This window comes from Heloderma suspectum, chromosome 9, assembly GCF_057233095.1.
Source record: "Heloderma suspectum isolate Gila_16-S chromosome 9, 16-S_ref, whole genome shotgun sequence".
NCBI lineage: Eukaryota > Metazoa > Chordata > Lepidosauria > Squamata > Helodermatidae > Heloderma > Heloderma suspectum.
Window position 1 is genome coordinate 43,213,873 of NC_139466.1, and position 15,038 is coordinate 43,228,910.

General features: G+C 48.3%; 1 protein-coding gene across 2 annotated transcripts in view; it reads left to right on the forward strand.

Annotated features, from left to right (window-relative positions):
- Window positions 1-3,432: 3,432 nt before the first annotated feature.
- Window positions 3,433-15,038, forward strand: part of OPHN1 (oligophrenin 1) — a 159,559-nt gene continuing 147,953 nt past the window's right edge. For both annotated transcript variants that reach the window (XM_084814265.1, XM_084814266.1), the window contains exon 1: window positions 3,433-3,678. In XM_084814265.1, coding sequence (XP_084670391.1) covers window positions 3,525-3,678 — 154 coding nt within the window. In that variant the 5' untranslated portion in view covers window positions 3,433-3,524. The remainder of the gene's footprint in view (window positions 3,679-15,038) is intronic.

Sequence of the window (15,038 nt, forward strand, 5' to 3'; positions counted from 1 at the left end):
TAAGAATTCCCCTATGCACTGGGTGGAATAAAGAAGTGAAAGAAAGAACAGGATGGGGGAGGGAAGAAGAAAAGAAGAATGGTGATTGGAAATGCGGGGGGTGGGGTAACGAGAATTCCCTATGCCAAGTGGCTCCTTTCGGAGAGGTAGTACTTCAGAGGAATGTAGGAGACTGTGCAGGGTTTGCAAGGATTGCACATAAATTAACTTTATGAGGTGAGGTGGTGGAGGGCTTTTTCTACCTTTTTTAAAACTGCAGAACCTGTTTAAAAGCCTTAGCAGTTCCTCGATCATGGCGCCTCATAGTCCTAACCCTCCTTTTGAAATAATTTGAGTCCTACAGCTATTTAGGAGAAATTAAAGTGGAGGGGGAGAAAGAAGTTTGTGATGGCTGATTGGATCCTTTGCTGTACTGAAGCTACTGTCAGGGTGGACACTGAGCCCATAGAATCCCAGAGTAGTTCTGATTCTGAGGAAGAGCAGTCGCTCCTGGGAGAGGAGCGCGCTCCTCTTTCCCAGCGCCCACAGCTGACGGAGATTCCTCCCACCAGCATTCCTAGATTAGAAAGCAGTCCAGGGAGTGACCAAGCAGAGATAGCAGACTTGGTAGATGCGTGACGCAGAGAGCGGCGCCAGATGGAGGGCACGGAAAGGAGGCGCAGTGCCCGGTTGGCGCGCAAACAACGGCTGCGCCCCGAGGATCCAAGGGAAAAGGGGAGGGACTCTCCCTAGTCCTTAAGTTCAGGGGTCTGCCAGTAATTCCCTTTCAAACGGGGACCAGCTGTTTCAACTTAGGGCATAGGTACTCTGCTGCTCAGATCTAGTTGCTACCTGTAGAGTTGTTAAGTTATAAAAGAATAAAGCTTTGAAAGGAATCCCTTTGTCTGTGTCTGGACTTGGTTACAGGATTAGACTGAGAGAGGCCTCCAAGGAGCCCTTGACAGCTACTAAACTTCTGCAGAATCCCAAGGTTCCACTTTGGGGCACTAAAATCAGGTGCTGTGTGAAATACCAGTATTTCACATGGAGCTCTTTCTTCCCTTCCTTCTCCTTCTTCAAAATTTCATTGCAAGCAAGCTCCCAACAGTGGGCATGTAAGAGCAGAAAAGGAGGGGGAGAGGGGGGATTTGCACCTAACCCCCCCCCCACACCAGAGATTAGGGATAGTGACCTCATAATGGTCACCTTTAATATCTTCTGATTAGGATCTTTAATCCCCTGTGTGGCTTGGCATTTTTTACTTATTGTTTTAGTCTTTGAGAAAAGGAAACTTCACGCTTGACTAGCACAAAAGCCGCTGGACCTAACTGTCTGAAATTTAGCAGGTTCAGTCAGGTCCACAGGGGCTGCCAGGTTCCCAAACTCTATGCACTTATGTGGAAGCACACCAAAAATATAGCTCTTTGCTTTGACAGATTTTCTTGAAAATACAAATTGTACCTGTGACTAGCACAAAAGCCACTGGACCTAACTTCCTGAAATTGGGCAGGTTCAATCAGCTCCATGGGGGCTACCAGGTCTCCAAACTGCATGTATTATACAAAATTAAAAAGTTTCTGTTTTCCAATGCGAGTCAATGGGAAAATGTAAAAAAAATGGCAATTAGGACATCTCAAAAGATCCAGGGCACAGCTCAAAAGATCCGTGCCCCATGTCCAGGTGGCCCTGTCCTACTGATGCCCTTGGTCTGGGCAGTTTTTTTAAAAAAAGTCATTTGTTAACAAAACCCAGAATTAACTTCTGAGCAGGTGCGGCTTTAGAAAAAGGGCATGTCTGTGTGTATGGGGGGGCACAGAAGGGGCAAGGGGGCAGCTTTGTGCCACGCGGCTGGTTTCTGAAAGAGAAAGGCAGGCACATCTCGCACGTTAAGGGCAGGTACTCTCCCTGCTGGATCAGACCGAAGGCCCACCTCGTCCTGCATCCAGTTCCCGCGGTGCCCAACCAGAGGCCCTGATGGCTGCATCTGCTTGGCCTGCAAGAGGGTTCTCCATTCCTGTTCCCCAGCAAGTGGGATGCAGCGGCGTGCAGCCTCTGTGCCTGAATCATAGAATAGTAGGGCTGGAAGGGGCCTACAAGGAAGGGGCCTGAAGGAAGCATCATGCTTGCAGCCCAGCCTCCCGCACTCTGGGCCCCTCCAGATGTGTTGGACTGTAACTCCCATCATTCCCAGCCAGGACAACCATGCTTGCTGAAATGTTGGCAGCGCAACACATCTGCAGCACCCCAGGTTGGGGAAGGCCTTAGCAGCCATTGGCGCTCCCAGCCTGAACACATTTCTTCTGCTCCGTGCTATGGATTTTGATGGCAAGCAATTTCAAGCAAGCACTGCAGCTCTGTTCTAATGTCCAGCTTTTGCCTCACAGGGGTCCAGCAGGAGGAGTGGCAAGCCACCTGGCCGGCTGCCTTGCCACTGTATCTTGAGTAAGTGCTGGAAGCCCCGAAACCTCTCCCTGCTCAGAAGTGGGGTGCGTGCGCATAACAATACCGGTGGCAAATGAGAGGGGCATGACAGAGGTTCACTAAAATTATGCAGTGTGGAGAAAATGGATAGAGAGTTCTTCTCCCTCTCATGTTATACCAGAGCCTGGGGTCATCCAGTGAAGCTGAATCGTGGTGGACTCAGGACAGATAAAAGGCGGGGCTTCTTCACACAGAGCACAGTTAAACTGTGGAACTCACTGCCGCTAGATCGACTGATGGCCACCAATTTGGGCGGCTTTAAAAGGGGATTGGACAAGTTCACGGGGGAGAGGGCTATCCGGGGCTACTGGTCCTGATGCCGCTATGCTACCTCCCAGCTCAGGGCAGGGTGCTTCTGACTGCCAGTTGCTGGGAGGGGGCTATCATGCCGCTGTCCTGCTGTGGCATCTGCTGGCTGCTGTGGGGCGCGGGGCGCTGCACGAGAGCGGCCTTCCGTCCGACCCGGGCGGCTCTTCTAAGATGTGAAGGCGGCCAGGGGCTTGGATGGGTTTCCCCGAGGATCAGACGCATCCGAGGACGGGGAGGGTCTGTGACTAGCGGGCACGCCTGCTGCACGGAGCCTCTGTGTTCCAGGGCAGTCTACCTCTGCGGGTCGGCTGCGGGGGGGGCCGCAGCGCGCGCGCGGCTGCGGCGCGCGGCTCCCGGCGAGGCCCCCCTGCGTCTTTAAGGCGGCGCCGGCAGAGGTTGCGGGGAGGCGCCCGCCGGAGGAGGAGGAGGAGGCGGGCCGGGGCAGGCGGACAAAGCCCGGCCCGGCCCGTGGGCGGGGACTGGCGCCGCGCGCCCCGCTGGATGCAGCCCAGCCGCTGAGCCGGCGCGGACGCGAGGCGGCCCCGGGCACCAGCAGCTGCCGCCCGCCCGCTCGCTCCCTCGCTCGCCGGCTCGCGCGCGCGCGCTTGGCCGAGGGCAGGCAGAGGAGCGCAGGCGGGCGGCGCGGCGGCGAGGCGGGGCCCCGCCGCGGCCGGCCCGCGCGATGCCCGCGGGCGCGCCCAGCTGAGCGCGCGGCGCCTCGCCTCGCCTCGCCTCGCCTCGGCCGCCCGCGAGCCATGGGGCACCCGCCGCTGGAGTTCAGCGACTGCTTCCCGGACAGCCCGGGCTTCCGCGAGAGGCTGAAGTGCTACGAGCAGGAGCTGGAGCGGACCAACAAGTTCATCAAGGAGGTGATCAAGGACGGCACCGCCCTCATCGGCGCCATCAGAAGTAAGCGCGCCCCGCTGCCCGCCCGCTCTCGCTCGCGCGCGGGCCGAGGGGCTCCAGCCTGCCGGCGCAGGCCGCCGCCGCTGGTGCCAAGGCGGCCCGGCCGCCTCGCGTTGGCCGCGGGGCCTCCTCCGCGCCTAGCAGACAGCCGCAGGTCAGGAAGCGCCAGGGCTGCGCGCTGACCCGCGGGGACGTGCCCGGCCCGCCGTTGCCTCCGTGAACGGCGGCGCGCTCCGCGGAAATCAGCTTAGCAGACTAAATTAAAGAAGCGGAGATGGCAGCCCCACCGGAATGCCGCGGGCCCATCCGATGCACGGAGTGTTAACCCGAAGCCGGCAGATTTACGTGCACGTGCTTCGGGGTGTGTGTGTGTGTGTGTGTGTGTGTGTAAACAGTGGGGTCTGGGGGAACTGAAATGCGAAACGTTCAGGCCGTGATGACTAGCTCCAGGGTTGCCGTTAACAAATGTTTGTTGATAGCGGAGGCATCATCGCATTGGTGAGCTGATTAACACAGAGAGTGTGATAAAAAGACAAGCTTTTGCCCTTGTTCAGACTACAGGAAACAGTTGAATCTCTGCATGAATTGTTTTCCAGCAATTCCACATCGCAGTCTGGAGTTTCTTTGTTCCACAACAGCTGTCATAAGGTCACTGATAGTGTGTCCCGGGAGGCTGAAGCTTTCCCCCCTCCGGTTTTTGAATACTGCTTTTCTAGTCAGATTTGTGTCCATTTATACTTTTGCATAGAGACTGGCCTGTGTAGACAAATTACTAAAATAACGGATGTGAAGTAGTTGGAAGACTTGCAATGCATGCTCTAAATGATAAGTATTCTTAGACACATGAGCATCTGGATTTATGCTGGCCCCCTTCTGCAGCAAGCTGGTTGCGCGCACTGCTCTTTTTTGCCACGTGCTGGCGGGAGGGCCACCTGCAGAGGCCTTATAATGGTGGTACCTTCATACCCATGGAAATGGAAATGCTCTCTTGTAAGAAACACAATTTCTTAGAAACACAATTTAACAATTTAATTTAAATTAATTTAACACAATTTAACAATTTAAACACAATTTAAACACAATTTAAACAGTTTAAACAATTTAAACAACAATTAACAATTAACAATTAACTTAACAATTTAAACAATTTAAACAATTTAAACAATTTAAACAATTTAAACAATTTAAACAATTTAAACACAATTTTAACACAATTTAACAATTTAATTTCTTAGAAACACAATTTCTTAGAAACACAATTTAAGAAACACAATTTCCATTTCTTAGGAAATGCTCTCTCGTCAGGAACACTCTTCTACAAAGAGATGCCTGCAGATCTTGTAGAAGTCTCATGGATGGAGCCTAAATGGAGCCTGTCACACAAGCAGTTATATGACATAAGCCGCTGACACAGGAAACTGCCTTACTCTGAGTGAGACCATTGGCCCATCTACTCCAATACTGCCAACACTGACTGACAGCAGTTCTCCAGCATTTCAGGCAGGATTCTTTCCTAGGTCTGCCTGGAGATGCTGGGGGCTGAACCTTCTGCGTGCAAAGCAGGGGCTCTGCCCCTGAGCTATGGCCCCTTCCCTTCTGGGAATGTTGGGTGAGTGTCGGGAGTGTCTTATTTTTGGTGAACTGGATCCTAGAAGAATAAAATTTGAATGATTTTCAGTGGGGGTTCCAGATAATTAGTTTCTTGGCAGGCAGATGATGATCTCATAGGAAAATGCATGTTTATATTTTAATGCATGATGGGCAGTGTGAGTGTCTTCTTCAGACATGTATGTAGGGATCAGGCTGTCCATGTGTGTAGTGGCTGCTTACTAGATATTCTTACTGAGGCTCTTGGAACAGCTTACAAGAAAAATGAATTGACGCAGTGAAACCAGGAATAATACTGTCCAAACACACTCGGTCTCATCTATAAAAACGTCACACACTGAACTGTAAAAGCTGGCTAAAAAGCCAGCTCTCGACCATCTTTTAAGTTTTCCTTGTGTTTTAGAAATCCTTCCTAGAGAGCAAGTTCCACAAGACGGGGTAGTGACCAAGAAGCCCCTGTTCCTGGTGGCTTCAGAAGGTGTCTGGTGAGGATATCTTTTTAGCAGGGCTTCCTATAGGATTGTAAAGTGCTGGTCCTTTACCCTGCATTAAAAGATATTTTGCACACTCCCTTTCGTACATCAAGATGAGTTCTATGTTGGAAGGTGCACGTATATTTTAATGCAGTGAGAGGGTCATGAATGAAATGACCTTTGTGTAGAGGTAAATCTCTTGTCATATGTGTGGAATTACCCTTGTTTCCTTTTTCTCTGGATGCAAGCAAAAAAGGAGCCGAAGTGGACTTCATCCTTGTTGGACCAGACTACATATGATATGTGTCAGAGAACACAGGTCATGCCGGATTCCTATAAAGTGGGTGGGGGCAATTTAAAGCATTGGGTGGGTTGGGAGTGTGGAGTCCCCCCTCCTGCTGCTGCTTTCCTCTTCCTCCAGCAACTGCTTTTGGGGGAGGGGGGTTGTGCTGCTGCATGTGGCTTGCCCTCTTGGAAAGACCTTTCAGTGATTCACAGTGGGCAAGATGGCCACTGGGCCGTCCTTGTTGGGCATTCCCTGCTCAGGAGGAATCCCCTGCCTTGCCTGGGACCCTTTATTGCCCTGCCTCAGGGGAGGCTCCAGAATTGGTTAGTGTGGTTTGGATGGTAATGTAATGACTTCCTGAGGTTCTTTCACCAGCCTGGCTGTCCTCTGATCCATCTAGCCTGGCTGACATAGAACTAAGCTTGCAAATGAGACACCTACAAGAAAATTCCTTTGCTCATGTGCTTTCCAGGTCTGATGGCCCAGCATTGCCCACACTCCCCCCTCTACTCCCCCCACCCCCCAGTTTGGAGGCAAACTTATATTATTTACAATTAAGCACAGCCCCATTGGCTGTGTAAAGGAGCGAGCGGCGAGGCATGGACAAGACTTCCACAATTGTGTATAAAGGTGTTTTTTTGCTACTTTAAGCTAAGGCTGATGTCCAGCAGTAAACTGTATGATGATGCTTCACTGTCCCCAGTTCAGGAATTTGGACTGAATAAATCCCATTGAACACAGCAGGACTTCCTTCCTCAGTAAATGTGCCTAGAATAAGGCAGTTAGGGCAGCTTCACACACAATGATTGTATACTTTGGTGGAGATGCTATAGTACAAAGTACATCCACGTGAACATTCACAATTGATGTGGCACATGGGTGCGCCATCTGTTCATTTTCAGATCTACAGATGCTGTAGCTTAGTGGTAGAGCACATGCTTTGCAGCAGAACGGCCTTGCTTCAGTCACTGGCATCTCCAGGAAAGACTCGTCAGAAACCACTCTTTCCGCTGCCTAGTAAATCCAAGGGAAGTGATGCACGCTACCTAGGTGGGTCAGGTGTGTGGATTTGCTAGCGTTTTGAAACCTGTCAGCTAGGTATGAATGACAACACAGAGTTCAAAGCAGGCGACACCAAGTTCCCATGTTCTACCCTTGCCATCAAAGCTGGACGTACCTTCTGGGGCTTTTTGAAATGGATGAGAGTGCAGCATTTTAGAAAGATGCTGCAGCGAAGAGCTCATACCTCTGTGAATGTTGGGATAAGATAGTGTAGCCTTCCCCAACCTGGTGCCCTCCAGATGTTTTGGACTACAAGTCCCAGCATTCCTGACTGTTGGCCATGCTGGCTGAGGCTGATGGGAGTTGATCTTAATCATCTGGAGAGCACCAGGTTTGAAAGAGGTCAATGTAATTAATATCGGAGCCATTCCATCTGTTCACAGCCTCAAACTAGTAGGTTTAATCAAAGCGTCTATGCACCATCTGTGTGCACACATGGGAACAGGCAAAATTACCATACATCACCAGGAGATATAGATGACTCTTTGTCATCTGCAGCCTGCCTTTACAATTCAGTAGTTCTCAAAGCATTGGGGGGGTTGGTGGGGGTGGGGATCCGTTTGCAGTCCTGCCATTGAATAGTTCCAGTGAGTTCATGTAGATTGTGCACTGAATGTTTCAACCATAGATACTTCTTTGGTTAGTGGGGCCAAAACAGAATGCATGAAAATGCACTTAACTACAGAATTAAAACTGATTTTAAACCAGGTCAACTGTTGCAGCTTCCTGCAAGGAACTTTGGGGAAATACAAGTTTGAGAGGCTGCTAACATTCCTTTCAGGGGGCAATCCTATGCATATTTAGACAGAAAAGTCTTACAATTCTCAGCATGTCCCGGTCAGCATGGCTGCCTGGGGAATGCTGGGAGTTGTAAGACTTCTTTCTGTCTAACCATGCACAGGATTGTGCCCTTAGATACCTAGTTTACCCAAATGGACCATAGTCCCCGCTGTACCTTGGATGGAAGACATGGAGTCAAGCTCGTTTTAGGAGACATGCATTTCCTCCCTTGTTTGATCAAATTTTCCAAAATATTAGCAGCTTCCTGAATGCCCCATACAATACAAACAGCAAGATGTAATTTAAATTGTGTTGGCTTAACATTTCCTTGTAAGTAATTCAGTATTTAAGTAATACTCAAATGAGTAATTCCTGTGTAATTCGGATTGTGATTCTTCAAGCCAAACCATTTCATTTATTTATACTATTTTTATACTGCTTAATATTCTAAAATCTCTGAGTGGTTTGCAATACGCACAAATCTAAAACGCAGTTTAAAACCAATATACAAACAGTGACATTTTGAATGTGTCGTGTACGCCCAGCCTTTTAGGAATACAAAGCACCTGCTGTTTGGAGGTAATAGGATGTGTGATCTTACTTGGGGTCAACCTGCAGTTCTTCGAAGCAGCTTTGTGTGGGTTGCAGGGTAGGGGGAGTGGTCTGCAGACACAGGGCAGGAAGGGAAAGGGTTATCTGTCTATTTAATACATTTCTATACTGCCTTTTTGCCAAGACACATAAGGTGGTTTACAGTATTTAAATACTGAAACAAACACCCCCCCCCCCCAGTCAATCAGAATACAGTTCTCTCAGGCTGATTGAAGGTCTCTTCAGGAGCTGACAGCACAAACTCCCCAGCCTGTGATTTTGCCTTCGCTCAGGGCACACAGGCCTTAAGTAGCCTCTCCTCCCACTCATGGTTCTCCACTCCTGATTTAAGCCCCCACCCAGCTGCTTTTCATTTAAAAACAACAGAAGAGTGGTACAGATCCCAATGCTCATTGCTTTTGGCCCTTAGCCTGCGGTCCAAACTCCCTCTTGACTTGAGCATTGCATACGTGGTGTGTGTGTTTTTAAAGATGTGTGTGTGTAGCTTAAATGTGTGTAACCCCAACATATCTGTGAGAAATAGCAAGAGAAACTTGCAGTCATTTGCCTCTTCATTATGGAGAGAAAGATCCACGGGTATATGATAAATTCGTAGTGCTTGCTAGATCCTAGATGCCTTGTAGAAGAGCGCAGTGTAATTCTTGAAGGCGTCTAGCTGTAATTAAGATGCAGCTTTTCCGGTTCATCTTTTTTTCTTGACTTGTAATGGTGTGAAATAAGGGTCTGTCTTCAGATTCCTTTTGTCAGCATTCGGAGGCACACACACAAAAATACAGGGGCATTTCCTTCTGCATCCTGGAAGTGTGTGTGTGTGTGTCAGGGTGGAGAACAAGCAACAGAGATGTCTTTATATAAAACACCTGTTTGTGTAAATGAAGGAAAGAAACAAAGGTGCCCTAAAGGCCCGCACCATGATGAGCCCCCTTAATAATTGGATATTGTTACGCCAACTAATTTCCTAGCAAATGGAAGTTACACAGTTTTGAGGGGCCTGAAAAAGCAATCGGCTCTCTTGAAGATTTTTCAGGAACTTCCTATTAAAGACTGTTGTGTATGAAACAAAGCCATAATATTTAATCTTCCATCAGGGATGGCCCGGAGGCAAACGTCTTCTAAGCAGTGTAAATCAAGAGTGGGAGGTATTCTAAACATGTGCAGTTTTTAGTTTTTTGCAGTCTAACTGTACAGTTCACTTACAGTTGGCCTTAGTACTGAAGCGTTCCTCAAACCTACATGCGTAAACAAATAGAGGAGGAGAAGTGGGACCATGCCCCTGGCATTGCTCACATGGGTGACCCTACTCTGTGGACGCATGTGCCTTCAGAGCGATGTCTGCAAAGCAGTGCCTGCTTGCGCACAGCTGTGTGGCGCGGGTGCTCCATGCAGTGGGGACCCTCGACTTTACAAGAGTCCCGTCCCATGGAGCAAGTAGCCCCCCCCCCCCCGCAGACAGCATCCTGAACATGTCAAGGGAGAGGAGGCCGCAGCATGTTCTGTTCCCTGCTTCCCCACATGTTTACACATGGAGAAGGGTCTGAACAGGGCTTGAGGTGTCTGTGTTGAAGAATCCTGGAATAAGTTATGAAAATGGGGTAAACTGCGTGATGGCGGTTCAGCGAATATTTTTCTCCTGCTGCCTTTAACTGCACTAATCGTGTGTGTTGAGTGAATTTGTAAGTTTTGGAGTTGCATAGAATTCTCCTTACAGGTTTTTATGGAACAGGGTTGGCCCAATCAAAGATAGTGTACTAGAGCAGGGGTGGGAAACTTGCGGCACAAGGCCTCGACCCAGTTTCGGAAGCTGTCTGCATGCGATCAGTTTAGGCTTCTGGAAAGAGCCATCTGTCCATTCCCTGGCAGCCTGCTGGGTGGGAAGAAAGAGGGAGGGAGAAAAAAGAAGGTGGCAGGGAGAGAGAGAAAGGAGGGTTGCAGGAAAAAAAGAGAAAAGGGGTGAGCAATCCACTTTTGCCTCTGGTCATGCAGCCCCAGACAGATAACCTGTGAGGGCATGTGGTCCTTGATAGAATTTTTTTTGCCTGCCCCTGTATTGGGGGTGTGTGTGTGTGTGTGCACTTTCTAACTGCTCCAAAACAATCCCTTCTTTAAGTTTCAGAGCCTTTTCGGAAGGAACTTTGTATGTCACAACTAGGTTTCATCTGCAGTTTCACTTGCTAGTGTGGGGACACACTCAATCACAGCATGTTTACTCAGAATGCAGTTCCGCTGAGTTCAGTGGAGTTTACTCCCAGGTAAGTGTGCATACGATTGCAGCCTTGCTATTTTGTAGGTGGAGAATGTACAATATTTTCTTGAAAGATCTTGGCCATTCTACTCCCTTCAGTTGGCATGATGGTTGCTCAGGGTGCAGTAGAGTTTTGGCAATCGCATGTTTTAACTGCAGGCTGTCCAAGAAGAAGTATACTTAGCACATTTTAAGTGTTCAAAGTCCTTCGCCAGTATTATCTCAGCAATCCTTAAATTAACCTGGCGAGGTAGACCAGGTGGGGGTGGGGAGCCAAGGACGAGAGAACAGCAGTGTTCCTAAGGGCCATATTGTGAGTCTCTGGGCTCAGGTGAGATTTGACCTGGGGATTTTCCAGCACACACTTTTATTTCAGTGTAGCTTACACATTAAAAACTACAAATGGCACCGTCGGTAATTAACCACACGTGCACACTTGCACACACGTGCACACACACACGTGCACGTGCACACACACACAACAAACCCTCTATCAATAAAACAGATCTAAAATGATTAGTACTAAAAGGCCCAGGCAAATTTTTTTAAAAGAGCCTTTGCCTGGTGCAGAAAAGACATCAGGGTCAGGCAAGCTTCCGTACAGAAAGTATTCCACAAGTTGGTTGCCAACCATTGAGAAGGCCTGTTTCCCATCACTACCTGCCTTACTTCCAGGGTCCAATTATTATACACTTAGGATGCACTTTACCTGGGGACCAAAGGTCCATGGGGGGTGGGCAGCCCAGGCTGCAAGCCTATTACTACGAGGTACAAAATTGAGACTAAATTGTAGATGATGCTTGAGGATATGTATGGAAACTTATTTGCTTGTATCTTTGCACTTGTTCAGAGCTTGTGATATTTGCTGGAGACAAATGGAAACAGTGAAAGGGGCATTGGGCTCTCCCACACTGGAGGCATTTAAGATGAGGCTGGACAGCCATCTGTCAGGGATGCTCTGACTTGCATTCCTGCATTGAGCAGGGGGCTGGACTTGATGGTCTTATAGGCCCCTTCCAACCCCACTATTCTATGATTCATTATGAACAGTGAGCTGCTGGCCCAGGCCCTTCTCTAGAACAGAGAGGAGCTGTCTGCGCGATACAGAAAAAGTGCAGAAGAGAGCAACCAAAATGATCAAAGGGCTGGAGCATCTCCCCTATGGGGAAAGTTACAGTGTCTGAGACTGTTCAGCTTAGAGAAAAGGTGAGTGAGGGGAGACATGATAGAGGTGTACAAAGTTATGCATGGTGTAAAGTTATGCATAGTGCAAAGTTCATGGAGAAAGTGCGTAGGGAGGCATTTTCTTCCTCTCTCATAATACAAGAACTCAACAGAATCATCCCATGAAGCTGATTGGTGGGAGATTCAGGACAGATAAAAGGAAGGAAGCCTTCACACAGCACATACTTAAATGATGGAATTAACTTCCACAAGATGTAGTGATGGCCACCAATTTGGATGGCTTTAAAAGGGGTTTGGACACATTCATGGAGGATGAGGCTAACAATGGCTACTAGTCCTGATGGCTCTGTGCTACCTCCAGTACCAGAGGCAGTGTGCCTATATGCACCAGTTGCTGGGGAACGTGGGTGGGAGGGTGCTGTTGCACTCATGTCCTGTTTGTGGCCACTGAACAGAATGCTAGACTAGATGGACCTTGACCTGATTCAGCATAGTTCTTCTTATGTTCTAACTTGGAAGAGAAATTGACTTTGAGGAAATAATTCATGACTTTGCAATGAAAAAGGCCTGAAAAATAAAAATTTAAAATGAATCGATCTATGTATAAAATGCTTTCAGCCATGTTGGCCCACTAACATTAAATCAAAAATCGAAAGATCAACAGGATAATACCTTTAGTAGGAACAACCAACATTTTACAAAATATTCATAAAGCTCTGTCTTCTTGAGGCTGGTTGTTGCATTAACCTAAAATAGTACAACAATAAAAGGGGAATGTTTTGGGGCATGGTAGAAAAACCCTAGTGTGAGATTATATGAATGGGATGGGATTGTGATATGAGGGAAGCTGTGCTGCATTTTGTACTGTGGAATTTTGTACTGTGCCCCCCCCCCCCCCGCTTGGGCCCTGCTCACTTGAGACGGCTGAGCAACTCCAAGAAAGGCCTCTGAGGATGATCTTAGAACTTGGCCAGGGTCATGTGTGACAACGGTGCCCAAGCCACCCTGGGTGGGCAGCAACCTGCGTCCCTCAGCCTGATTTGTTGTAGCCCTCAGCCATTGATCGATCCCCACTGGGTGGGGAGGGAGATGTGGAGGGGGGGGGGAGAAGCCTGTGTCTCCACCCACTTTTGGCTCTCTCCCCACACACCACTAAAAAGATTCTGCATGCCTGGCCTGGGGCTTTAAAAGCAACAACCAGCACTTTACGTTGTGCCCAGAAACAGAGCAGAGCTGGCGAGAGATGTTCTGGTGAGCAGCCTATCTGCTGCATTCTGTCCCAGTGGACATTTCTGCGAACTCTACACCATAACAGGTGCTTTGAACCACGTTTGCAGCATTACTCCCCCCCCCCCGAAAGACAGGAAAGGGAACGATCGTAGACATCTCCTTAACTCTGCTCTCGTCAGCTACGCTTGGTGTTGGTCTCTTTTGGAAACATATTGACCTGGTTTGCGTGACACGGCAGACTCACCATGGGCTGTGGCATGTGCAGACACCGTTTTGAATATGCAACCCCTGATCAGGGCGATTGGGGTTGTGACATGTATGAACCCACCCATCGTGGGCTATTTGAAGGTTAAACAACCCTTGCATAACTCTACTACCAATCATACCAGTTCTGCTACTGCTAGTTATGCAAACTTGCCCATTGAGTCAAGGGGAAGAAGACAAGGTTAGATCCTGGAAGAAGAGATTCCATGCACATCCCCCAAGTACCACAGTTAGCTCCCCTCCCATTTTGTGGTGCCACACGCTTTAAAATGAGGTTTGAAAACCTACACATTTATTTTTAGCTTAAATTTTCAGCGCTTTCCTTGCTTTTTGTAATAAAAAGCAAGCTCCCTATTTCGTCTCACTCTGCTTCTCCCATTTGCCTCTGGAGGAAAAACTCAGTCTAGAGCTTGCAAAGTCAGCCTGAAAAAGCCGTTCTCTCTGCTTCCCTAACTCTATAAGGAAGCAGAGATGCTGAGTTCAAAGTTCAGCGGGGTGGGTGGGTTGTGGGCTGTCTTGGTGAACATGGAAGGAAGAGATGTTCTGTCAATCGACTTGCTAGTGCTTGGATGTCCTGTCTTTACATTTCCCCGTGCCTTCTAGATATTGGGGACTGCAACTGCCAGCATTCTTGACCATGGGCACGTTTCTGGGGTGGATGGAGTTGAAGCCCAAGCATCTGGAGGGTTTGGAAAAGGGTTTGGAAAAGGCTGCTTTACAGCTAAAGCTTTGGGCCTATAATGGCTCTTGAACACTATTTGGCAGTGATCTTGCAACCCCTCAACGTGGGAGCTGTGGAGCAAGTGTTGGTTCTTGGAGACAAATATTTGAGTCTGTTGATGGGGCTCCAAATAAGGCCTGCAGTACGGGCAAGTGCCATTCCCCAACCCTGCCCATGCTTTGTGGGGTTTTGCCTCTAGTTGCGTTAAGGTTAGTATGCCAGTCAACTGACAGGCCAAGTATTGGTATTCCAAGAATGCCACTGCGTAGACGGCTTGCTTTTTAGCTCCAGATTGAATCCGTTACCTGTTGCATGCGCAGGGCTGTGCCATTGAGCTATGGCTGCTCCTCCCAGTTTAAACGATGTGGGGACCAATGTAGAGTAGTGATTCATACTAAAGTAACAATTGCAGATTGTTACTGGTGTTCTCTCTTGCGCACACAAATTTTGAAGCCATGGAAAAAAGTTTTTCCCAATTTTTTTCTGGAAAAATGAGAAATTTTGGAAAAATGTAAAAAAGCAATACTTTTTTTTTTTTTAGTGCTCATCACTGATATAAAGTTACTTTGTTGCTTTAAGACAGCCCTCCTCAACCTGGTGCCCTCCAGGTAGTTTGGACTTCAGTTCCCCTCAGGCAGCATGGCCAATGGTCAGGAATGCTGGGCACTGTAGTCCAAAACATCTGAGAGCACCAGGTTGGGGAGGGCTGTTTTGGGAATATAAACCAGCCTTTCTGTTCCTAAAGTTATTTTATGTAAAACTTAGCTTGCTCATAAAATTATCATTATATTTTGAAACTTTTAAAAGTAAACTCAGTAAATTTGTAATTATTGTCTGAATAGATTACATTAAATGACCGCTACAGCATCAGAAACACAGGACTCTATAGAACAAAACCTA